The sequence below is a fragment of the Canis aureus genome, chromosome 3 (genome assembly GCF_053574225.1).
Source record: "Canis aureus isolate CA01 chromosome 3, VMU_Caureus_v.1.0, whole genome shotgun sequence".
Lineage (NCBI taxonomy): Eukaryota > Metazoa > Chordata > Mammalia > Carnivora > Canidae > Canis > Canis aureus.
Genome location: NC_135613.1, coordinates 79,436,345 through 79,460,746, shown reverse-complemented (window position 1 = coordinate 79,460,746; position 24,402 = coordinate 79,436,345). Strand labels below are relative to the sequence as shown.

The 24,402-nt window shown below is 45.7% G+C and overlaps 2 protein-coding genes and 1 long non-coding RNA gene across 4 annotated transcripts; 1 reads left to right on the top strand and 2 right to left on the bottom strand.

Annotated features, from left to right (window-relative positions):
• Window positions 1–259: 259 nt before the first annotated feature.
• Window positions 260–11,203, bottom strand: TBRG1 (transforming growth factor beta regulator 1). 2 transcript variants are annotated; one of them, XM_077893972.1, is made up of 9 exons: window positions 10,844–11,201; window positions 8,919–8,989; window positions 8,042–8,274; window positions 7,331–7,467; window positions 6,886–7,032; window positions 2,158–2,255; window positions 1,795–1,905; window positions 1,242–1,384; window positions 260–581 (listed from the first exon to the last, which is right to left on the bottom strand). In XM_077893972.1, exons 1-9 carry the CDS (start codon window positions 10,991–10,993, stop codon window positions 436–438), a joined length of 1,236 nt encoding a protein of 411 aa, XP_077750098.1. In that variant the 5' UTR covers window positions 10,994–11,201; the 3' UTR covers window positions 260–435. The 2 variants fall into 2 exon arrangements, with proteins under 2 accessions (XP_077750098.1, XP_077750099.1); XM_077893973.1 differs by having other exon boundaries at window positions 569–707; window positions 10,844–11,203.
• On the top strand, window positions 10,639–21,757 carry LOC144311460 (uncharacterized). The gene is made up of 4 exons (XR_013377055.1): window positions 10,639–15,373; window positions 16,841–17,154; window positions 17,656–20,344; window positions 20,400–21,757. It is a non-coding gene; the product is annotated as an uncharacterized LOC144311460 (long non-coding RNA).
• On the bottom strand, window positions 13,639–21,191 carry PANX3 (pannexin 3). Its single transcript, XM_077893980.1, has 4 exons — window positions 20,894–21,191; window positions 19,590–19,732; window positions 16,986–17,200; window positions 13,639–15,461 (listed from the first exon to the last, which is right to left on the bottom strand). Exons 1-4 carry the CDS (start codon window positions 21,072–21,074, stop codon window positions 14,822–14,824), a joined length of 1,179 nt encoding a protein of 392 aa, XP_077750106.1. The 5' UTR covers window positions 21,075–21,191; the 3' UTR covers window positions 13,639–14,821.
• Window positions 21,758–24,402: the final 2,645 nt, after the last annotated feature.

The following is a 24,402-nucleotide window of genomic DNA, read 5'->3' as shown; positions in this document are numbered from 1 at the left end:
TTGGGGATAAGCAGCACTGGACTGGGATCGTACGGACGTGAAAATAAAGCAGGTGCTTGGGTGGCAGGGGCTGGGCCGTCGTTCCTGGAGCTAGGGTCAGAATCCGGGTGGAGGGCTGTTAGACTCCCGCCTCTCCCTTCTGAGTCCGCAGCCTTCTCGCACTCTGGCTTATAGAACACTTAAGTTTACTCTACCTCAGGCAGAGCTAAGCAAAAAAAAAAAAAAAAATCCCGATTATAAGAAGATGAAAATAAGCAGATTTGTAAAGAGAAATTTATTGCTAAAAATAAAGCAGCTGCAGTTTTTCCCGGGGAATACTGTCGGCACAGGAATGTCCATGACAATGTGTTAATTGTCTCCTTCATTCCCGAACTGCTGTCTTCTTCCACATTTGGAGTCTTAAGTTAAATGATGTGGGACATGACCCCTTCCTGGTCAGTCTGAAGACTGCGTTGGGCTACACTGTGACAGAGAGTTCAGGTGCTGTAGGTGAGTGTCCGCCAGGGGTTCGTGTGCCAGGAACATGGGCTGGTAAGAGGACACGAAGGGTGTGGGCTGAAGCTCTGGAAGGTCCAAGGATCCTGGAGAAGAACATTCCTTCAGTTCCACTGCTGCCTGGGAATCTCAGGGGACTGATCAGACGCATGTAGTACGTCCTTACAATTCCTAAGACCCTTACAAATCTGCCAGCTGAATTTTGCCCTCGTCTGTTAAGACAGGACAGAACTTTGTAAGAAAATCGTGGCCAAAACAGAGTAAGTGACTTGGCTAGGGTTATATGTTAGAGAGTGAGAATTTTAATTCTATTATTTCCAGTCCAGGACTCTCCCTTTATGACTCAGTGCCAGACTCCCTGATCATTCCACGCTTCTGTGGCCGGGAATCCACTGACCATAGGTGGGACCAAGGCCATGACCTGGTCCCCTTCACTTCATTTGAAATTTTAGTCCTGCACCGTGAACGCTCCCCTGGAGCTCCATGTGGTCGTATTTAGGTTAGAAAATGAGAAAGCTGAACTTCTCCGGGGGCCCTGCCTTAGCCTGATGGCAGCTGCTCCCTGTGACTGCCGCCAGCACTGCTGGAGAGCTTGGTGGGGCAGCCCATCCTTGAGCCTGGGACTCTGCCGTTGGGGCGGTGGAAGTTTCTATCACTTACTGGCCAGCTATCTGGATTAGTCAACTCTGGAGAGCAGGGGGCGGCCTAAAAACAATTTTCAAGCCGGAAAGGTAAAATGAAGCTACCTTGCAGGATGGGATCAACATGATCTTCACCAAATGCCTGTCTGTGAAAGGCTTCGAAGCTTATAGTTGGATCATCCTCTGGCAGTCCTTGGGGCGGCAGCCCATCTCCAGGTCTCCACACATCAAATTTCACCCACTGGTAACTGCGAGATCAAAGGGTATCGTTATCAAGAGCTGTCTGTTAGTTGTAACGACCTGTTCTTACTTCCAGATCAGGTATTTCCTCCCGTAGATATATCTAAAAATCATATTAACAAAGAAACTTAGAGAAGACAGGTGCCTTTAGGGACATGTCATTCTGCAAGACATCCCAACCCTTCTGCTCTCATGGTACTCACAGAAAATGGTAATTCAAGTACAGTGGGGTACTGGCTCCTGTTCACTTGAGGCCAAGGGGACTAATACTGAGGTGCGCCGGCTGGGAGCAAGCATGCTTTGCACATAGAAGCAGCTCAGTAAGTGTAAGAATAAGCAACGCAGTAACTGTCAGCTTAGGTCCCTGACCCACTCATCACAGGACTTCTCTCAAGGGAATGGATTTGACCACACTTACTTGATGCATTTTCGAGCTCCTGGACAACTCTGGATCAAGTTGTGAATAGTTGGATGAGAAAACCCAAAAAAGTCAGCTCCAGATGGAAGCAGGTTGGGCATTAGTTTTCCCCTAAAAAGGAAAGGGAGGATTTGTAGTTTAAAAGTTTAGAGGGAGATGAGAAAGGTTCAGGAATGGAATGTGGGTATGAGTGCAGAGAACAAACTTTCTTGACTTGGATACTCTGGAGAAATCCAAAGGATTTCTGGTAAGAAATCTAAAGGATACAGGAGAGCGCTCTATAAATATAGGATTTCCGTACATTTAAAACAAAGTCTCACTCTACAAGTGATCTATTCAGACTGTCTTCGAGTTTCAACTTACATAGCAGCACTTATGGTCTTGAGCAGTTCTGCGTGACAGGCATCTGCAGAAGACGTGACAATGGCATTCTGAGGGTCATCTTCAGGAACAATTTCAAACTGAGAAAGACCAAAGGGCAATGAGATCAACCATGAAGGAGGAAATAGTAGAAAGACCTATTACTCCTACAACTACTACTTCACTCTAGATCTTGAAGCTGATGTATATGATACTAGAAGGTGGGCACAATTTCCTAGAGGGCTGTTAAAAATTCAGTCCAAGAAAACAAAGTCCTTTGATTGTTTTGGTGCAATACACCTTACTTGACTGCTCTCCACAAGTCAACACTTAATTTGTTACTACCTTTCCTATCCACTTACTTATATCTGTAAGTACAAATGATTTTTATTTTTTATTTTTTAAAAAAGACATTATTTGACAGACAGAGAGAGAACACAAGCAGGGAAGTAGGAGGCAGAGGGAGAGGGAGAAGCAGGCTCCCCACGAGCATGCAGCCCGATGCGAGGCTCAATCTCAGGACCTGAGATCATGACCTGAGCAGAAGGCAGACACTAAGTGACTGAGCCAGCCAGGCCCCCCTACTTTTTTATTTTTAAAGGTTTATTAGAGAGAGAAAGAATCAGTGGGGGGAGAGGCAGAAGGAGAGAGAGAAAGAGAAGCAGACTCCTTGCTGAGGGGGAGCCTGACTCAGGGCTCCATCTCATGACCCTGAGATCATGACCTGAGCCAAAATCAACAGTTGGATGCTCAACTGACTGAGCCACCCAGATGCCCCACAAATGGTATTTTAGAAATATATGAGATCAAATAACATCATGTAATCTTAGGTTAACTCTAATGTTTAGGAGGAACACAGGCCATTTTTTCTTGCAACCATCATTTATTTTTTGAATTGCAAAATTCCTTGAGAGTGTGTGTGTGTGTGTGTGTGTGTGTGTGTGTGTATATATATATATACACACACACACATAATTTTTATATATATATATAAATACACACAAATATATATAAACCCTTTAATCAAAACTATACTAATACTGAGGAATTTCTGCCAAGGAAGTATTTTTATAACATATATTTTCTAGCCATCTTAACTCCTTGACCAGTTTTCTACAAGTTTTATGAATTTTTGTGAAGAAAATATTTCTGTAACAAGTTCTTAGCCAATTAAGTTCCTTGACTAGTGATCTATAAAGTTTGGTTAAACAGTATCCATTTTCCCAAAGAAAAATACAGATGGCTAACAGACATGAAAAGATGCTCAATATCACTCATCATTTAGGGACATACAAGTCAAAACTACAATAAGATATCACTTTACACCCGTCAGAATAGCTTTTAAAATTAACAACACAGGAAACAACAGAAAACAGTACAGAGTTTCTTCAAAAAGTTAAAAAAAAAAAAAAAAAAAAAGAACTACCCTGTGACCCAGCAATTACACTACTAGGTATTCACGCAAAGGATACAAAACATAGTGATTTAAAGGTATAAATACACTGATATTTATAGCAGCATTATCAACAATAGCCAAATTATGGAAAGAGCCTAAATGTCCAGAGACTGATGGATAAAGAAAAAGAATAAACTCTTGCCATTTGCAATTACACGGACAGAGCTACAATGTATCATACTAAGTGAAAGAAGTCAGAGAAAGACAAATAACATGATTTCACTCATACCTGGAATTTAAGAAATAGAACAGATGAACACAGGGTGAAATAAAGAAAGGCAAATCATAGAACCGACTCTTAACTAGAGGGAACAAAGAGGGCTGCTAGAGGGATGCAGGCAAGGGGTGGGCTAGATGGGGGATGGGGAGTCAGAGGGGCACTTGTGAGGAGCACTGGGTACTTCATGGAACTGATGAATCACTACATTCTACTCCTGAAACTAACATCACAGTGTATGTTAACTGAAATTTAAATTAAAACTTAAGAAAAACCAAAGGAAAACCAAAACAGTACCTAGTTTTTAAAAAATGTTTACTTTAACCAAATTATTCCAAACAGAATTAATTTCTTTTCTGTATATTTTCAAACTATCATGTGCATTATTAATCATTTTTTAGAATCCCAAATCTAGTCTCCTGAGTATGGTTTTTGCGGCTGTTAGTTTTCTTCTGCAGTTTTCACTTCAATTTTACTGTGTCAAATCTTAGAGCTCTTTCTTTCTTTTTTTAAGATTTTATTTATTTATTCATGAGAGACACACAGAGAGAATTGCAGAGACACAGGCAGAGGGAGAAGCAGGCTCCCATGGGGAGCCTGAAGCAGGACTCGATCCCAGGACCTCGGGATCATGCCCTGAGCCAAAGGCAGACACTCAACCACTGAGCCACCTGGGTGTCCCTTTAGAGCTCTTTCAGTTTTGTCAATAATCATTATCTTGTGAGTTTTAGTCAGCAGTTTTGTTACTTCAACCAATGACCTACCCTGCAAACTGAAGACACTTAATGGTTTGTGTCTACTTCTCAGCCATGCATGAAAAAAACACAGACAGTTTTCTTTGGTTATTCCAGGGCTGCTCTCTTGTTTGGTATTGGTCACTTTGATGCCAATCTTTTATACTGTATGCACTATACTATTTTGGACAAAGAGCAAATAAAAGTCCACAATCTACTATTTTGGTCTTGGAGAGCTTTCCCTGTTTGTATGTATAACTCTACTTCATTCTTTTAACTGCTACATAATATACACGAGGTGGATAAATCTTAATTTTTATCTATTCTCCTACTGATGCATATTTCAGCTATTCCTATTTTCTTGCCATTGCATACATGCCATTATGTACAGTTAAGTTATATAACATATATTAACTCTTTTACTAGCATTTGCACATTTCTCTAGGAAATACTTGAATACTTAGCAGTATTCTGGGTCAAAGGACACACATATTAAATTTGTCAGTATAGCCTTCCAAAAGACTGAAAATTTTCACTTGTACTAATGCATACTTGTTTTCCTATATCCTGGCCAACACTAAATATTATGAATCTCTCTCTTGTTTGCCTAGGAGAAAAATAGAACCTTTAAAAAAAAAAAAGATTTTATTTATTTACTCATGAGAGACACAGAGAGAGAGGCAGAGACATAGGCAGAGGGAGAAGCAGGCCTCATGCAAAGAGCCTGATATGGGACTCGATCGCAGGACTCTGGGATCACACCCTGAGCCAAACGCGGAGGCTCAACTGCTAAGCCACCCAGGCGTCCCCAAATAGGGCCTTTTTATTTATATTTCCCTAATTGTTAATGAGGTCTGTTCTTACCAACCCAACCATCTGCACTGTTTCTATGAAATACCTGTTCTGATTGCTTTTTGCATTTTACCAGAGGAACACTTTATCTGGATATTAATCCACAGTTATATATTTTCTTCCTGTTTTTTTGCTTGAGTTTTAATTTAACTTATCAGGTCTTTTGTCATTCATTATATTTTTAATGGTCAAATATGTTACTATTTTCCTTTATGACGTCTACATTTCATGCCCTACTAAAGAAAAGCTTTCACTTCACTTTAAGATTATAAAAATATTTTTCTATATTTCTGTTAACATATAGTATGAAACATTCTATAAAGCTAAAGTAATTAAAAGTCCTGTTAGCATTTACAGAGATGAAAAAGAATCATCTGGAAGCATACTGAAATATTATATGCATTATATGCACACTAGAGATTACTTCATGTTAGTTGGAAAAAGAAAGAACTAAATTTCATGATGTACCTGAAAATAATGTCTAGAGAGGTTAATAAGCTTTAAAAATAAAAGGGGGGGGGAATACTTAAAATCCTACAAACTTTTCTTTTCAGAAATATTTCAGCAGTTTGTCTTTGAGGAAATTAAGAATCAGCTTGTCAATATCCATTACAATCTTATTAGAATTTTGATTACATTTGCAGTGAATTTATAAATTTGTTATAAATATGGGCTATTGCTACAAGGAGTCTTTCTGTTAGAATACTTTCTAAACAGAACTCCTGCAGTGGCCAGGTCATCTAAACAGTCACCTGTATCTAACAACGCTCTAACCAGGAGAGGCGCGCTGCAGTATTATCCACATGCATCAGGCTGACTCTCAGCTTCTGCTCAAAGGTTCCCCTCCTTGCCTTTACTTCCTTCCATCCAACTTTCTGGTGATCTGTAACATCAGACATTGAAGCCTGGAGCTTTGAAAATGGTCTATTTTTTTCCTAATGATCAGAGGTGATGGGTGGGGAAAATCAGCTGCCTTGAATTGGTAGCAGTGGGAAGGATGAACAAAGGTATTTACAAAACTAAGGTTCACATCTTCCAGGTCCTTAAGAGCGTGTGCAACCAGAAACTAATAGGTACACCCCCATCTTTGCTACCCTCATCCTGGTCCTCTGAAATGGCAGAGTATCAAATTAGTCTTTCCTGTATATAGGCTTGTTTAGCCTCACACAGTTACCATAGCAACAGTACAAGCAGCAGGGTTCAAAGGAAAGGTCGTCACTATGAGAGCCAGACAGATATAGATCCGAATACCAGCTCAAGCACTTATTAGCAAATGTCTGATTTAGAGCTAATCGCTTTTCTGCATCTTGGGGTTACTCAAATGGTGACTGTACGGTATGTGCTTAAGTGTCAAAACAGGTAATACCCATAAGTGGCTGTCACAGAGAAGGTTCTCAAAAAAAAAAAAAAAAAACCCAAAAAAACATAAAAACAAAGAAAAGAAAAACAGCGGTCATAAGGAGAGTGGGTACCTGAGGCTGCATGCCACCATCCTTGATCTGACAGGTATACAGACACTTTTGGTCTGGGCACTTCACGCTGGCATATATCCGAGTACTGCAGTAGCCCACAGGGTAGATGGCACTCTCATCATGGAAGCCAGGTCGGTCGGTGATGATCTAGAAGAGAGATTCCCCGAATCTGCGACTAAGGTCGCTGGAGAATTCAGAAGTCCAGTGTACTGTGTGTAGTAGCCCTTGAGACCATTTTGGGGTTGCAAAGAATGACTTGAATCACAGAGAGAAAGTGTGTAGGCTGGGCAGTAGACAAAACTGACCTGGTTTCCTAGGGACTGGAGGTTTTCTGGGGTTGGTCTGGATCAGCAAGGGACTCCGGCTAATGGGAACGGGGAGGGAAGGCTCAACCCCATTCCCGTATTTCTGATTCTCCTCTCTATGTATCGCTGGTCTCACTCACCTCCCCCAGGCTATATACTGTTAGACCCCCCAGTCCGATGGGGAACACAGGCCGTCCTGAGGGATCCAGGGCAATGGGCTGAACCAGCTTGCGAGCACCTCCCTCCATTTTCTTTTTCTTGGATGTTTTCTTCAGAACTGAAACGCAAATCTGGGGTCACCCACTTTAGGTCCCTCCCAATGCTCAGGGGAAGGGAAAAATTGACACGTGAATGCTAAGAGCCATAAGCCAATCCTGGTTCTATATACTCCCTGAATGGGCACAGGGGGCTTTTCCCCAAAAGCCCAGAGTATCTTTCTAACCCACCCACCTGGCAGTGGCTAATTTTAACATTAGTGCTGAGGACCTAAAAGGCTGGGACTTTTTAAGGCCTCTTACTTTATTTAACAGATCAGAAATTTCCCAAGCCATCCGTGTGCTCAAGAGGCCACCTAGCCCATTTCCCTGCCTCTAGGAAAGACTGAAGGCATCCCAGAGACCTGGAAGTGTGGGAGCAGGGGGGAGGCCCTTAGCCTGCTCTCTTCATATTTAGCCAGGTCTGTCTAGAATTCCTTCACCCAAAGTAGCTCTGATATACTTGCTTTCTGAGGGCTAGGAGAGCTGCTTAAGGACCAGATGAGAGTTTGAGTATATCTGTGGTCATGTTAGTACCAGTTCTTTGTCAACAGTCATTGGGCCACTGGGGCAACTGATATCCTCTCCCCAAGGTACCTTCCAGTTTGTTGTTCTCTTTGCCTTTTTCTTTTTTCTCCTTCTTGGATTTCTTCCCAAATGGTTCCTCAGCCCCAGTGCTGGGCCCAGAAATGGACCCAGTTCCCTGTATAGTTCCCACAGTGCTGGCCACACCATAAGTCAGGGGCAAACTGGAGCTGTGGGAAGGAGCTGCAGCCTGTACTTCCCCTTCAGTTAGAGCCTGAAGCTGGAGGAGCTTCTTTAGCAAATACCTGAGTTTGGGAAGGAAAAGGAGCAGAGGTATGAACTTCTGTTTGATATCAGTTCAATATTTTACTCAAGTGCTGGAAAAGCCAGAATTATACACAAAGATTATCACACTCATAAAAATAAAGTTCTTCTTGGACCCAGGGAATAATGAAGCTCCAGAGGACAATATGTCAAGGAGCCATACAGAGGACTGTAGCTTATCTCTATTGCATCTAGAGTGTTCCTCTACCTGGATGTTGAAAGGTGTTATGCTTCCAAAAGGCACATACCATGACCTGCTTATGTATATATTTTATATACAGACTGTGGTCTGCATAGAGTAGTACATACTGAGTATTTATGGAATGAGAAGCAGTTTCTTTTATCCCTTCTCTTTTATAATTGAAGAGTTATAAGAAGATAGCTTATTAGATATGGCAAGAGGATCATGTCAGAAAGATGAACAGAGGAGCTGTCTCATCCCCAGGGTCCAACATGACTTGGGTAAATGGGAACCAGTACCAGCGGTTGTGAGTTTCTCTGTACTTGATCAGTAGTCAATGGGTCGTATAATGCACAAAAATTCTACTGGAAAAAATTCCCAAAACAGTAACACTGTATCAATCACTGAAAATGTGATTTTGAACACAAAATGAAGGCAGCTCACCGTCTTTCTTCTTTTGCTTTAAGAAATTTTTCCTCAAGACGAGCAATTTCATCACAAATAGCAGCATTTTCCTTTAAGAAAAATTTTTGCATAAAATCACATAAAAAGAATAAAAGATCAAAGTATTATGCTAGGAAGAGGAGCTGTATTTCTTTTCTTTTTCTTTTTTTTTTGAGAGCTCAAACGAGATCGGGGGGGGGGGGGGTGTGGGGAAAGGGGCTGCGAGAGAGGGAAAGAGCAGAGAATCCTAAGCAGGCTCCATGCCCAGTGAGGAGTCCGATACTGAGCTCAATCTCACCACCCTGAGCTCAAGAGTCAGATGCTTAACCAACTGAGCCACCCAGGCACGCCAAGAGGAGCTATAATTCAAATCAAAATAGTCTATATTGCTGGGTGAGCTACTCTACCTTGCAGACAAACTTTTAAAAAAATGTACAGCTTTTAAAAACTTTAAAAAGTTTTTTAAAGGTAGAGTCAAGTTCCACTATGGGCAGGGTAATTATATAACTTACTAAAACTGGGACATGTCTGAATGAAAAGGGGATGCTGGTAATTATTTTGCCAGTACAGTGTGGTAGAACTAGGGTTGCCCCAGGCAAACCAAGATATATGATCACCCTAATTAGGGTAGCCTTTGGCAGAGAAAAGGGCATACGGCTTAAGTTTAATCCTTCCAAATACGAGAAATGTCCATTCCCAAGTGCCTTGATTCTTGGGGAGCTCACAAAACCAATGTAACCCAAAGCATCTCATGCTACATGAACCCTAAAGAGTAGACCTGGGTAGAACAAAATCAACTGTAATATGCAAAATTCTTAAACTTCGTAATCTACTCATGGGTACTCAAGAATAATCTGTCTTTCTGATGCAATCTGTTTGCCAAGCATGAGCTGTAAAGGACACACTCTCCTCTGGATGTTCCCCAGGGGAGACCTCGCACTCTGAATGTTCAAAGCGGCACCCCCTTCTCTCCACAAAGCCTGCTTCCAGTACTGGATGGAACCAACCTCCTTCTGGTAACCTAGACCTTAGGTACCGCTGACATGTAGGGAGGGCATAAAAGAAAGGGAATGGCCAATGAAGTATCAAGTCCTCTTCATTCTACTTCCTTCATTTCTCTCCAGAGCGCACAGCAAGTGCTAAGTGATTGCTTCTGGAAAGAATGTTTAACTTCCAAACCTTCCCTTAGGCTTCCCCCAAAAAGCTGAGAGAATGTTGGAGCTTTTGGTGGAGAGGAGACGGTAAGGTGGGGGATTCAGACGTGGGAAGCGCGACTGAGGACTCGGTTCCCGACTTCCCAGCCCGGAGGCAGGCCTGGGCGAGCCGGGATAAACCGTAACACGGACCGGGGCCTGCAGGCCAGCTCGGTCGGTCGGTAGACTCAGTGCCTCTACAACAGAAGAACAAGCAGAGACACTAGAGAGGCTCAAGGTATTAAAAGGGGGCGGGGGTGGGGGTAAATGACTGGAAAGCTTCCCGGGCCTGCTTGGGGCAGGGGTCAGTTGTGTGTATTCAGGGTGCCTGGGAATAAGCTCTGTAGTGGAAGTGGTAGAGAAACCGGGGCCAGTGATCGGGGCAAATCATCTCTTTGGGTTTCAGTGCCTCCCTCTAGGGTCCTCTTGAGAATCCAACGCCTTTCCCAGAGCGTTGAGGCCAGAGGGGCAAGGACCGCCAAGTCCCCGGCACGTCCTCGGGGTGCCGAGCACTCCACCTTCCTCACTTCAATCTTCACCAACTCCGAAAGGCAGGCAGCGGGCTCGGAAACGACCTAAGGCGTCCGGGGTCGCCCGGCGGGCGGGCCTAGCGGGTGTGCGCAAGCCGACACCGCGGTGCCCGCCGCCCCGCCCGGGGAGCGCCGTGCGGAGACGCGTCGCGAGGGAGAGGAGTGTCGAGGCGGACAAGCGCCGAGCGGCGGTCAGACTCACAAACACGGTGGCTTTGGCCGCTTTGCGCAGCCGCAGGTACTTGAGCCGGTACTTCTCGTTCTGGCTCTTCTTCGGGAGCTTTTTCATCCTGGCCTTGCTGGACGGCAGCGGGGCGCGCGGCGAGGAGGCCGGGCCGCCCAGCAGGCTCATGGTCCGGCCCCGCTACGGGGCCTCCCGGGCGCGGCCGGCATCGGCTCCCAGGCCGAGGAGCGCCGGCTTCGTCTCGTCGGGGCTGCCGGGACCCGGCCTTCCAGGATCTAGCCTTCCAGAACGTTCCCGAGGCGGACGGCGGCGCCAAAGCTCCGTCCGCCGCCCTCGGCCCCGGGGCCTCCCCGCACTTCCGCGTCGGGGAGGAAGTGAGCCCTGCCCGGAAGTGATGTAAGGGCGCCGCGGATAACTTCCGGGGCGGCGAGCCTGGGTTGGGCGCGGCTGCGAACGTCTCGGCGGCGGGGCGGCTGTGTGCCTTCCCGGCCCGGGTGTGTGTGTGGAGGGGGCGCCGCGAACCCCGCGGTCTCCCCGGCGCGGGCCTCTCACGCGCTCCGTCCCCGCAAGGGCCACACCCGGACCGCGGGGCTTCCCGGTGCAGTCCGCTCCTGAAAGGTTTCCTGAGAGCCGATTAGGCCGTGGTTTTTACCAGAATGGAAAAAAAAAAAAGGCTTCTGCTCCTTCAGGTCAGACGCTAATAGGAAAGACAAGGTCTAACCACACAGTTGCTTTTTAAAAGATTTTATTTATTCGTGAGAAAAGGAGAGGCAGGCTCCACGCGGGGAGCCGGAAGTGGGACTCGATCCCGGGACCCCAGGGTCACGCCCCAGGGTCACGTGCTCCACCGCCGAGCCCCGCCCCCCCGTGTCCCGCTAAACGTGCAGTTTTAAGAACACGAGCACCAAGTGTAGGCACTCTGGATGTTTCCCTGACGAAACCGAAAATAGGTTTCTGCACCTATAACCTGTGTTTATTTAGGGCTAACTTGGTAACGAAGGGGTATCCAAAGTCATCACATAAGGGGTGTAGACAATCGTATGGGAAGCAGTATTGACCTATTGATCGGTAAAGGCTCAGGTCTGCAAGGCAAAGAGGCTTGTAGTCGTGCTTATTCCAGCGATGCCGCCGAGGAGCTCGCGGGTTTTCCCGTTTAACGCTCTGTACTGCTCGGAATAATGGGAGCCCGTGAGGGTTGTGAGCTGGGAGGTGTTCTGACTGATGTAAAATAGGATTTCGGTTATGGGTTCAAGATGTAGACCTCTAGAGTTGTATGTGGAGTTAAAGGGAAATATGGACCTAGTTAAAACAAGTTCCACGGATTACAGGGGTGGGTTGGGGGGGGAATGTAATGCTAATGGGTATAAGTAACTTAAAGTCAGAGTTCAAAAAAAAAAAAAAAGAGGTTTTGAATGGGTAATCCAGGTATTTCATTTCTCATAACTGTAAAAATAATGACAGGGTCTGACCAAGTGGTTTTAACACAGAGAAGCCTTATGAAAGTTCTTTTTTGTCCCTCCGTATTGAAAGCTGCCCCTGTTGGACTTAGCAGGGTCTTAATAGAGCAACTCCTCGGGGAGCCAGTGTATTTTCACAAACATACTCGAGAATTATTTTTCGAAACTGCCAGGCATATGTAAGCCTACAAAATGTACACAATATCCTATCTTTGCTAGTATAGACTGGTTCTTGGAACCTGAGAAAAGATAAATTGAGTGATAGGAAGAGATTGTCGTCCCCCCCCCCCCCCAATCTATTTGCCAATTGCATGATTTGTTTGCTGTCCAGCTGTATTTTGTCCTTGCAGGCTTTGTGATCTGACTTTATTTTCACCATTCCCCTTCATATACCCGTATCCTACCTTGTGGAAGGGAAAGCATGACCATTGCTTTAGTTTTCGAGCTGCTCTGGCCAATGGATTTCAGTGGAATTTGCGTTAAGATATTATTTTTTTCTTCATTAGAAACCTTTCCTTTCAATTTGTGAAATGTGTACAAGTTTTAGACATTTAAGAAATACAGTAGGAAGAAGAATTTTAAAAATCCATAATGTTGCAACTTTTAATGTGGGACTATGTGTATTTAATACTTTCATGCATTTTTATGTATTTTAGATAATACAATGTTGCCTTTTTAAAAAAGATTTTATTTATTTGTGAGACACACAGAGAGGAAGGCAGAGACACAGGCAGAGGGAGAAGCAGGCTCCCTTCAGGGAGCCCGATGTGGGACTCGATCCCAGGACCCCGGGATCACAACGTGAGCCAAAGGCACACACTCAACCACTCAGCCACGCGGGCATCCCCAATGTTTCCTTTTTGTTCACTTACCATTATTATATTATTTGTTATATATATGTTATGTATATATTATATTTGTTCGCTTACCATTGTTATACCATTATTATTGTCATTTTGTGGTGTTATTATGACTGCTTTATAAGCATAATTTCCAACAGATGCTTAATATTCCAATAATGGCATAATTTTACACAATTCCTTCCATGTTGTTTGGCTTTTTGGTCATCAGTTGTTGTGAAGTGCATGTTTGTGCAGAAAGCTTTTCTTACACAAGATTACTTAGGGGCTGGGTCTGTGTACTCTAAACAATGTAACATTGTCAAGCAAGGTTCAGTCATTATTCAGAAGAATGTTAATTTAGTGCCCACTATGATGCAACTTTTAGGAAACTGATTAAAGGGGATAAAGATAGGCACATAAATGGACGGTATTAATAAAGTGTAATAGCTTTTATCTCAGAGGTAGGTATTCAATATGGCAGCACATAATTAGAGAACAGGGGAGGAGACAGGGAAGCCTTCTTGAAGAAAATATGGCTGGGCAGACTCTGAAGGAGAGCTAGTGGCCGGCCAGTGAAGAACGGAGGAGGGCATCTTGGGCAGCCAAGACAGCATATTCAAAGGCTCAGCATCATGAGAAGCATGGGAGCAATGCAATATTTCTACTTACCTATATAAGGAAGTCTATAAAAGGCCTGAAAATACAAAATTCTCTGAAGAAGTATGCGGTCCTAAAAAGAAATATCAAATACCCACATGGTATTGTGGGCTGAGCAGGGCCATTGAAGTCAGATCGAGGTTCCATTAGGTCCAGACACAGGGATGGAAGTTAGAAGCTAAGATTGGGTAATGAGACAGAGAAGAGAGGGCAGGGGCTCAACAGCACTCAGTGTTCAGTGACTGGCTGTTCAGTGATTGACTGGCTGTTCAGTGATTGGCTGTAAGTGGAAGGGGTATAGCATCCCCTGGAGTATTAGAAGCACACCTGGGCCCATTAGGAGTTGTGAAGGAGACCACAACCCATAATCCCAGCCCTTGGCGAAGTGGGTCCCTGGTTTAGATGATGAAAACCACCTTAGCTCCACCCACAGCTGATGCATGGCCTTGTCCTTGTCCTATGCTGTCCTAACCCCCAAGAACAGATAACCAGTCCCTGCATCGTTATCTTCTGGCCTACTCTGCAGGCCACACAGGGTCTAGGCAAGGTAAATGACTTCCACAAAGCAAGCTGGCAAGTTCTTAGGATTTAGGCCACACCACAGGATCTCTGGGGATTTCACATTTTTATTCACTTGGCAGATTGCCCCACATGCTCTTTGGGTTAAGCTGAGTATGATCCTAGAAGGGCCATGCAGTAAATATACCGAGGAGAACCTGCCTCCATACGTAGCCGTTAGAACTTTCGTTCCTCGAAGAATATCTAGACTTTTAGTTTAGTTTTAGTTTTGCTTTTCTATCTTCAAAGAATGCTCTAGACCTAATTTTTTAGTTTGACTCTTCAGCTCTAACTTTCAGATTTGTTTTCATGCGTTGATTTTATCTTCTCACCTTTAGCAAAACATAATCCAGGATGTATGATTCAGCTGAATCCACACTTAGCTTTTCTAAAGTGGATATTTTTGTACATTAGTGTGTGAGGCTTGTGAAGAAGAGATTTTTTTTACTTTCCATAAAATTTCTTGCTCAGTGGTTTCTTAACTATGGGTTTTCATCACATACTTGGTGGGTGAGATGTTTAGGTTTTGAGGGTTCTAAGCCAGCCAACAATGTCATGAAATCAACCACTGTGTCAATGTTGTGCTTCTGGGTGGTCGTGTCCTTCAAAGCACATAAGACGCTCAACCAGCTGAAAGAGATGAGCTCAGAGATATTGGCTCGGAGGAAAAGAAGGATCACGTTGAGGTCATTGATGGGGCATCCCAGCATCTTTCTGCTGAGAAGATCAAAAGCGGGGAGCATCTCGTAGATGGATAGGAGTCGTTTGTCCCACCGACATAGTCGGGTGAGGTTGTATATTATCACTGGCACCAAGAGGGTGTATATTGTTATACTGGAGAGACTAACAATTTGCAGAACTGACAGAGAGGTCAGCCTGCATGTGATCAGTTGGGGCATGTGGGTCTCATCACTTAGCAGCCCTGTCTTGACGGAGCAGCTGAATTCCTCTTGGAAGAAGACATCCAGGTGGAAGTGGCCAAGGTACAGGTAGATGGCTGAGGTAAAGAGGAGCAAGAGGGAGTTCCTCAGGAGGTAGGTAGCCACTAGGGAATGTGAGCGCTGCTTACATGCCAGGTACCGCTCTAGCAAGGGGAATTCAAAGTATCGTTCCTTCCGAGCCCTGGGCAGGGGAAGAAAGGAGGCAGGGTTAGGAGAGACCCATTTAGAACCACATCTGGAGAGAGCCACGTGGGGAAAGTAATGGAATTTGTGCATCCAACGTGGCGTTCTTGGCTCACACGAAAATCTGCCTTCCCTGAGCATAACCACTCCTCTCCCTAAAGAGGTGTGTGAGTATACTTAATTCTGCAACTGTTGAGTGCAAGGTGGTCAGCCCAGTGAATGACCAGTGAATAACAAATGGTCACACTGGCTTTCTGCCCAGCAAAGCAGACTAAACCTTGAAGCTGAAACAGAATCCTTTGGAAGCAATAGGTTTATTAAATTAGCACTGAATTGGGAAGTCTAGATAACCACATTCTGGTTCTCGGTCTGTATACTCTGTGTATGATTTGTAGGCCACTCCATTTTATAAAAAATTAATATGCTAAAAACAAATATGCCTAATAAATAATAGGCATTGGTTGGGAGCTGTGGTGTTCAGGCACATGTAAGCCAGCCTCTGCTCCGAAGAAGTTTACCATCTGGCCTGTGGGGAAGATGGCAGATAAGATATGCAAATAGGCAATAAAAATTGTGCTTGATTTGTGGCTAAATTGATGGGTACACACCACGGTGTTGTAGAAGTTAGGAGAGAGGTGACTCATGGGCCGGAGTGTTCAGAAACCTTTACAGAGAGTATAAGAGTTGGTTTTCAAGAGGTTGAGTTCAGAAAGATAGACAGGAGAGGAGCTCTTTTCAGAGGAAAAATTATGTGCCCAAACACGAGAGACGGAATAGTGTCAGGTCTCAGCTCAGCGCTCCTCTTGATGGGGCCTCCCTTGGCCGCCCTATTTAAAGCTGCCCCACTCCACAGCTTCCCAGCTTTCCTGACCCCCTCACCTGGCTTTACTTTCCTTTCATACCCCTCATCTTCTGCCGTATAATTTGCTTATGTGTTGTGTTTACCTGTTGTCCGTTTCCCCTCAATAGAATGTGAGCCCCCTAAGGGTAGGTGTAGCTTGGTCTCCTCCCCACCCCCGCCCCCAACACACACAGCGCACACTGATGGATCCCAGGCACCCAGAACGGCACCTGCGATGCCAGTAAATGATGCATGAATGCTTAAGCGAACGAATGGTTAGTCAGGAGAAGAGGAGACTGCCTGGGTGGAGCGGGAGGTCACTGGGTGGTCAGAGGTGTGAAAAAAGTGGTTGGTGACAGTGTGTAGAGGGCCTTGGAGAAATACTTGGGAGAATTTGGGTCTTTTTTAGTAGGCATGGGGGGAGGTTCTGAGCAGGGGAATGGTATGTGGCAGTGGTACATTAGAGAGATTAGCCCCTTTGGGACTCAGGGTGTTCATCTGTAAACTGAGGAAGAGTCCTTGTTCTCCCTGTACAGAAATAATGGAGAGTTAGTGAGATGCTGTGTAAATACTTTGGATTCCTGAGAAGGATGGTACAGAGAATGGTTCAAAGATGACCCTGCAATGATACCATGTTAACGCTCAGCTGAGCCCTTCAGAAAGGGGTGGGAGACAACTCACTTCTCCAGCTCATCCCAGAAAACATGGGGGTCTGAGCTCTTCTGCTGGATCTTCAACATGTGCTGCACCAGGCGGATGGAGCGATTATAGGATTTGTCCAGTTCACTGATGATGAACAGCAGATCTGAGCTGAGGGCTGGTGCAGCTGCATACTGCCACAGCAGAACTGGTAGGTACATGGCCACAGCCAGGGCCAGCAGGGAGTAGGGGAGGGCCTGTGGAGCGAGAGTGAGCTGAGGAGGGAGGCCCAGGGTGCAGGGGCCTTGTAGAGAGGGCTCTGAGTGAGGGGCTCTCATCCCTGCTTCCTGCCTCAGAAAGGGGAGGCAGCATGGGGAATGAGCCGCCACAGGCCCAGGCTGTGAAGTCCAGAGGAGCAGGGATGGTTGATCTCTATTCCCCAGCTCCACTCCTCAGATCCGGGGTCTGTGTAGATGTGTAGTACCCCAGGGAGAACAGAAAGAGGGAGATGGACGGGAGGAGGGAGAGAGAAGGGGAGAGGGGGACACACACACAGAGAACACAGGAGCCCCACTATTCCCCCACAAATGTTAGCCTGGGTCGCCAACCAGAGATCAGAGATCACAGCCAGCAGTGGTCACAGCGTCACATCCTGGGGGAGAGTGTCTTCATTCTCAGTCTTCATTCTTAATCAACCTCTCTTTGCTCCAAGTTCTTATCACCAGACATCTGGAGTCTGTTTGCTTTCCAAGCCCAGCCAGGCATCCCACCATTGCTGAGATGAGGAGGTCCAATCCCGCATCGTCTATGCGGCCTCCCCTCCTGTGCAGTGGTCTTTTCATCTCTGCATTTGTGGTCACATCACGACACCAGCAGGCACCGTCTTGGGATCCTTTGGGGGCTACCTCTGTTATGTATGTATACAAGCTGACATTGAGGTGTGTCCTCAACTATACAACTTGCTGCTGAGATAAGCCACTATCTTGCCCACAGTAAAAACTCTACTTGTGATGGGCGTTTTGAACCTACATTTGTGTTAGGTGCTTCACATGCGTATTTCATTTGATCTTCAGGAGGATGCTGGCAGGCAGGCGCTATTAACATCTGTCTTACAAGGAGATGGAAACATGAGAAGGTTAGGTGACCTGTACGGGGTTACACATCTCGTGGGTGGGTGAGCAGGATCGGGAAGTAGGCAGTCTGTAGTAGTAAGGAAGGAAGTAAGTAGTCCTTAAGCTTATTCCCTTAAGGACTACTTGACTATAGCTTCTCCTGAAGCAGGGATGCTTTTTGTTTTAGAGGAGGGTTTGAAAAAGAGTTTGGCTGCATATTTGGTTGCAGCTAGGTAGAAGAAAACGGGGTGTTGTGTGTTTTTTTTCTAAACTAAACACCAGAGACAGGTTAGGAAAACTATGCCAGTCCACTAGAGAAAATCACTTTTAATTTCAAGAGATAGCATTTCTTGAAAATAAACTTGACCCCCAGAGAGTCTGTTTGAATAGTTTGAAGTGGAGGCAGAGAATCAGTTTAAAGAGCGCTTAGGCGATACAGTCAGACAGTTTGACTCTTTTCTGACATTTGAATCTCGTCTGCAATATCTTGACCTTGTTGCCATCTGGATCCCGCTTGAAGACTTCCAGTGACAGAGACCCCCATGAACTCTTTCCATTAAGTCTCTGGTTTTGTCTGGGTCCCAGACCCATGTGGCCTTTGGAGGCCTTGTAAATTGTCATAACTGGTAAATGTCAGGAGTGACTTCCAATTCAACATTGTGAATTGGACACACACATGACTTCTGCTCCCTCACAAAGCCCCAAGAGAATGACAATAAAGGGATTAAAAAAAAAAAAAAAAGACCTTATTCTATAAGGACAAGGAAAACAGGAGACAAGAGCCATAAAATGTTGCAAGCCAGAAAGCAGTAGCATGCTAGGAAATAGCAGCCCGTGGCAGGATGGGGAGTTGAGGCAGGCCAGGCAAGCTGTTTTTGTGCCACAGAGCCAGAAAGACTCAGGAATTGCAGATATGAGGTACATCTGAAAATGAGGGGGCAGGTGGGGCTGCAAACAGGGATATTGACAAAACAGACACACAGATCTTCTCTGTAACATGCACTTATCGAGCGACTGCCCTTTCCATCCCCTGGCGGAAGGCCTGTGGTTCACCCCTTGGAAACATTAAAGAGCTTCTTCACTGGGGTCCATTAGGGGCAGAGGAACAACAATGAGAACCGAGGAAATTGAGTGAATACTGAGTGCTGAGACCCTGGAGGGTTGGCAGCGGAGCTTAGTACTGACTGCACCCTGCCTCCCCCCTGCACAGATTAAGGAACCAGTGATTCTTCTTGGAACCGGCGCAAGAGAAAGGATTACACATTCCAATACTTGAGGTTTTCCTAGTGAACTGGCCCAGAGGGTTCACTGTAAACAGAAGGCTGGTCAGCCAGCCTCACTCATAGGTATGAAGCTTCCAATTGGACAAAAGTGAGCCGCCAAAGCTCACCAGACACTTGAAGAAACATGAGAGTCAAAGATGAAAATGAAAAAGCAGGGGTGCAGGGTGGCGAAGGGGCCAGAGAGAAAAGGATGTGGCTCTGGGCAGCTCCAGGCGCCACCCCGCAGCTGGATGGAGCCCGGCCCACTTTACCTTGTGAGGCCACAGGGACTTCATGTGGTGCTGGCCAAGCTCATCGTGTTGGTGGTGAACGAGCGAGTCCCAGCAGGAGCTGTCCACGTAGGCAGCCTGCCGGGCGCTGAAGTTACTGGGAGAGAAGCAGCGGATGGGAGGCCCTGGAATGGGAACACAGCTTGGAGGCGGCCTGGATTTGGAGCAGAGGAACGGGGGCCCCGGGGACAGCCAGCCCTGGGCTTTCCAGGGGTTGGCTCCATGGCTCTGCCAATTTCTATATCTGGCAGGTCCTTTCTCCTTGCCATGGCCCGGTTTCGGGGGGCTGCGCTGCCCGAGTCAGCACAGGTCTGTTTGGCTCAGGCCTGTCCATGTGCTCACTGACTGGCCTCAGACGTGGTCTCTTTCCCCTCAGAGCCCCCCCTGGACCCCCAGACATGGGGGGCCCCCCTCACTCCTGGTGGGAGGGGGGTGTGGTGAGGTCTCTGAGCAGGCTGTGCTGAAAGGAAAGTGGGCTTGGAGGGAGAGATTGGTTTTGCCATCATTCTCTAGAGAGAGGCAGAAAGGGGGAACCAGTTGTCCTCTCCATCTTGGGGGTGACCCAAGAGGCAGTGCGAGGTTGACTGGCTCCTTGGGAAATAGTAAGCTAATTGCACAGCCAGAAAAGAAAGCCAGAAATCCCAATTCTCAGGAAGTCCCCCTTTAATAGAGGTGGGAAATTTGCTGAGTCCATCTAGGGCCTGGAACACCAGATATGTGTGTGTGTGTGTGTGTGTGTGTGTGTGTGTGTGTGTGTGTTCATGTTTGCGTGTGTGGCCACGGTCTGTGGAGAAGGAATGGATTTGTTTAGCATCTCTGAGGTGTCAGGCTCTAAACGTAAGTCCTCAAACCCGGAAGCCCTAGAGGGGGAGGGTAGGTGAAGGCCGAGACCATGAGAGGCTTGTCTAAAGCATGGCTAAGGCCATTAGTGGTCCTACATTCTGAAAAGATCACGGAGCCCCAATCTCTCTCGTCCACGTGAAAATCTAAATAAAAGCTTAATTTATTGCAAAGATGCATAAATGCATCTTTATGCAATATATGTAACATATGAATACTGAGATCAAAACTAAATATTTTTATTACAAAAGCTGGGAAATGATTTTCAAGCTTTTGGCGCCTCTGCTCTGCTGGTGCCCTACACTCATGCATCGTCTGCCTCTTGGGTGATGCTCAGGCCAAAGTTGCGAAAGCTGGACAGTGTGGGGGCTGCCTCATTTCAGAGCCTATGCAAAGAGTGAAAAGCAAAGTGGGGTCTCGTGCCCTGGGCCTGGGAAGCCACTTACCGGAGGAGAACTCCTGGGCGAATGCCAGGGACATGAGCAACAGGGGGAAGCCCACGGTTATGAACTTGATCATGCGGTCCAGTGGCAGTTCCAGGCGCAGTCCTTGGAGGCGGGAGCCTCGGCGGTCGGGCAGCAGGGCATCGGACAGCATGTACTCCGCGGCTGTGTGTGCGAGCGACATGGTGCCGCGGACCTTCGGGGGGCAGAGGCGGCAGGAAGGGGCCCCGCACAGTGGTGTGTGGGGGGAGATGGAGATGGCAGCTTCAGGCAGCTGGGTTGAGTGGACAGCGCCTGCAGCCCCAGCCCTGCAGAGATCTGTGCTAGGAGCAGGCCCTGGTTCTCTAAATAACCAGCCAGGCCCTGAGCCAGGCATCTGGTAATTAGAGGGAGGCAGAGATTAGTGGGTCCTCACTGGAGGAGGGTCGGGTGTCAGCTGGGGCTGGTGCCAGGCTGCTCGCTCTGGATTGCCCCCGAGCAGATGCAGTCCTGTGGCTTTATGCTGTCCTCTCATTAATAAAGTATTTTTGGTGGGGTGGTGGAGAGAAGGAGGGTTGTAGAGCCAGGCCCCCCGTGTAATTGGTGTGGAATTTGGGTGGAGATTGCTTAAACGTGTTGAAGGCCCTCATCTTGTGGTTAGGGTGGGAGTGGAGCCCCCAAGACCCAGCTAGGACTGTTGCTCCATAGTATTCTTTGTCTCTGTGATGATTTTTGCCTCGGGCCCAGGCTCTTTCCCAGAAACTATATTTGCTGTTCAATTTTTTCCCCTGCCTCTGGTCTTCTCCCACAATGTTTCAGCCACGTATTTACAATTTCCATATATTTTTCTTTAAAAAAAAAAAAAAGCCTCCATCAGTCCTCTAGAAAGCTGGGGGATGGGTGGCAGTATTGAATAGTGGAAAAGAATGTGATCTTTCAAATTTATTTATTTATTTATTTATTTATTTATTTATTTATTTATTTATTTGATCTTTCAAATTTAAAGGGAAAAGTCTCCCACTGGAGACCTAGCAGTATTCTTTTTTTTTTTTTTTTTTTAATTGCATGACTTCAGGCAAGTCACTTTTGGCTCAGTGTTCTCATCTATCAAATGGTATCATGTTGTGGGCACCTGTGTGGCTCAGTGGATGAGTGTCTGCCTTTGGCTCAGGGTGTGATTCTGGGGTCTTGGGATCAAGTCCTGCATCAGGCTCCCTGAGAAGAGCCTGCTTCTCCTTCTGCCTACATCTCTGCCTCTTTCTCGAATAAACAAAAATCTTTAAAAAAAAAGAAATAAAATCTTAGTGCTTCTTCCTAAGTATCATTTCTCAAAGGGTAATCGTGATAACTTCTAATAACATACATTACTGTTGTCTTCTTTATACTTTATAGAAACCGAATCATATGTATATACTCTTTTGTGTCTGGCTTCTTTGTTCTGCATTATATTCTTGTTTTTTTGGTGGGTTCAGTTTGTTAAAATTTGGTTCAAGATTTTGCATTTATATTTACCAAAAAGAGCAAGCTTGATTTAACTTTCCTTTCTTGTAAGGACTCTGGCACATTATGCTGGCCTCACTAAAAGAATTAGAAAATATTTCTTGGGGATCTCTGAGTGGCTCAGTGGTTTAGCACGTGCCTTTGGCTCAGGGTGTGATCCTGGAGTCCCAGGGATCGAGTCCCACATTGGGCTCCCTGCGTGGGGCCTGCTTCTCCCTCTGCCTGTGTCTCTGCCTCTCTCTCTCTCTCTCTCTGTGGGTTTCTCATGAATACATAAATAAAATCTTAAAAAAAAAGAAAATATTTTTTATCTTTAACTTTTTTTTTTTGTTGTTCTCTGGAAACACTTGTGCAAGATTGGTGTCAATTCTCTTCACTAAATATATGGAAGAATTTATAGGTGAAGCCATCTAGGCATGGGGTTTTCTTTGTGGGAAAGTTTTAGCTAATGGATGCAGTTTACTTAATAAACATTCGACTATTCAAATTTTCTGGTCTCTGTTCTATCAGCTTAAATGCACTAGTTTTCTATTGCTGCGTAAAAACTATTAAAAGCGAGGGCTTAAAACAAGCATATATTCATTTTACCTCCTCGTTTGCCTGTTGATGAACACTCATTTTCCTTGTACTCCTTGTGCTACAGAAAATGTGCATTTCCCCTTGTGGTCCTTAGAAAATTCAGTTGAGGGATCCCTAGGTGGCGCAGCGGTTTGGCGCCTGCCTTTGGCCCAGGGCGCAATCCTGGAGACCCGGGATCGAATCCCACGTCGGGCTCCCGGTGCATGGAGCCTGCTTCTCCCTCTGCCTGTGTCTCTGCCTCTCTCTCTCTCTCTCTTTCTCTGTGTAACTATCATAAATAAATAAAATTAAAAAAAAAAAAAAAGAAAATTCAGTTGAGATATACATCGAGGACCTAGAAGTTTTAGGTCATAGGTCAGCATATGTCTTAAGTAATATCATATCGCTCTCTAGAATGGCTCTGATGCATAAAGTTCATCTCAAAGAGTGTAGATCAGAAATTTAAGAGCAGCTTAACTGGGTTGTTCTGACTCAAGGTTCTCTCATGAAATTATAGTCAAGATGTTGACTGGGGTTATGGACAACCAAAGGCTTCAGTGGGACTGGAGGATCCAAATCCAAGCTCATCCAGTGATTATTGGCTGGAGTCTCAGTTCCTCATTGGGTGTTGGCAGGAGGCCTCTCTTTCTTACCCAGTGGGCCTCTCCGTGAGGCAACACGGCAGCTGGTTTTCTCAGAGCAAATGCTCCAACAGAGAACAAACAGGAAACTGTAGTGCCTTTCAGGACCTCACCCCTGACATTGCAGTGGCTGTTTCTGTTGTTTTCCTATTCAATGGAAGGTAGCCATGAAATCCAGCCCATGTTCAAGGGGAGGGGAATTAGGCTCCACATTAAAAAAAAATTTTTTTTCTTTATTCATGAAAGACAGAGAGGCAGAGACACAGGCAGAGGGAGAAGCAGGCTCCCTGCAGAGAGCCCAGTGGGAGACTCGATCCCAGGACCCCAGGATCATGACCTGAGCCAAAGGCAGGTGCTCAACCACTGAGCCACCAAGGTGTCCGGAAATTAGGCTCCACATTTTGAAGGAAATGTAAAAAAATACGTGGAATGTTTGAAAACACTACAGGTAACTAGTTAAATTGAGGAAATTGTCTATTTTTCATCCAATTGTCAAATTTATTTTGCATATCAGTATTTATAAAATCCTCTTATTATAGCAGTATTTTATCGTGAAAACATTAAATATAAAGCAAAGTTGAAAACTTTTACAGGGCAACCTGGGTGGCTCAGCAGTTTAGCGCCACCTTCAGCCTAGGGCGTGATTCTGGAGTCCTGGGATCGAGTCCCGGGTCGGGCTCCCTGCGTGGAGCCTGCTTCTCCCTCATCCTGTGTCTCTGCCTCTCTCTCTCTCTCTTTCTCTGTTTTTCATGAATAAATAAATAAAATCTTTAAAAAACGAAAAGAAAGGGATCCCTGGGTGGCGCAGTGGTTTGGCGCCTGCCTTTGGCCCAG

Bases quoted from the DNA above. Each gene is read 5' to 3' on its own strand.
- TBRG1 (XM_077893972.1), bottom strand. From the start codon at position 10,993: ATGAGCCTGCTGGGCGGCCCGGCCTCCTCGCCGCGCGCCCCGCTGCCG. The intron at 7,033-7,330 runs GTGAGTGAGACC...TCTCTCTTCTAG, and splicing joins CAGTATATAGCCTGGGGGAG to ATCATCACCGACCGACCTGG. The intron at 1,906-2,157 runs GTAAGTTGAAAC...TTTCCTTTTTAG, and splicing joins AAGACCATAAGTGCTGCTAT to GGGAAAACTAATGCCCAACC.
- PANX3 (XM_077893980.1), bottom strand. From the start codon at position 21,074: ATGTCGCTCGCACACACAGCCGCGGAGTACATGCTGTCCGATGCCCTG. The intron at 17,201-19,589 runs GTAAAGTGGGCC...CTCGCTCCACAG, and splicing joins AGTCCCTGTGGCCTCACAAG to GCCCTCCCCTACTCCCTGCT. The intron at 15,462-16,985 runs GTGAGTTGTCTC...TCCCCTGCCCAG, and splicing joins TTCTGGGATGAGCTGGAGAA to GGCTCGGAAGGAACGATACT.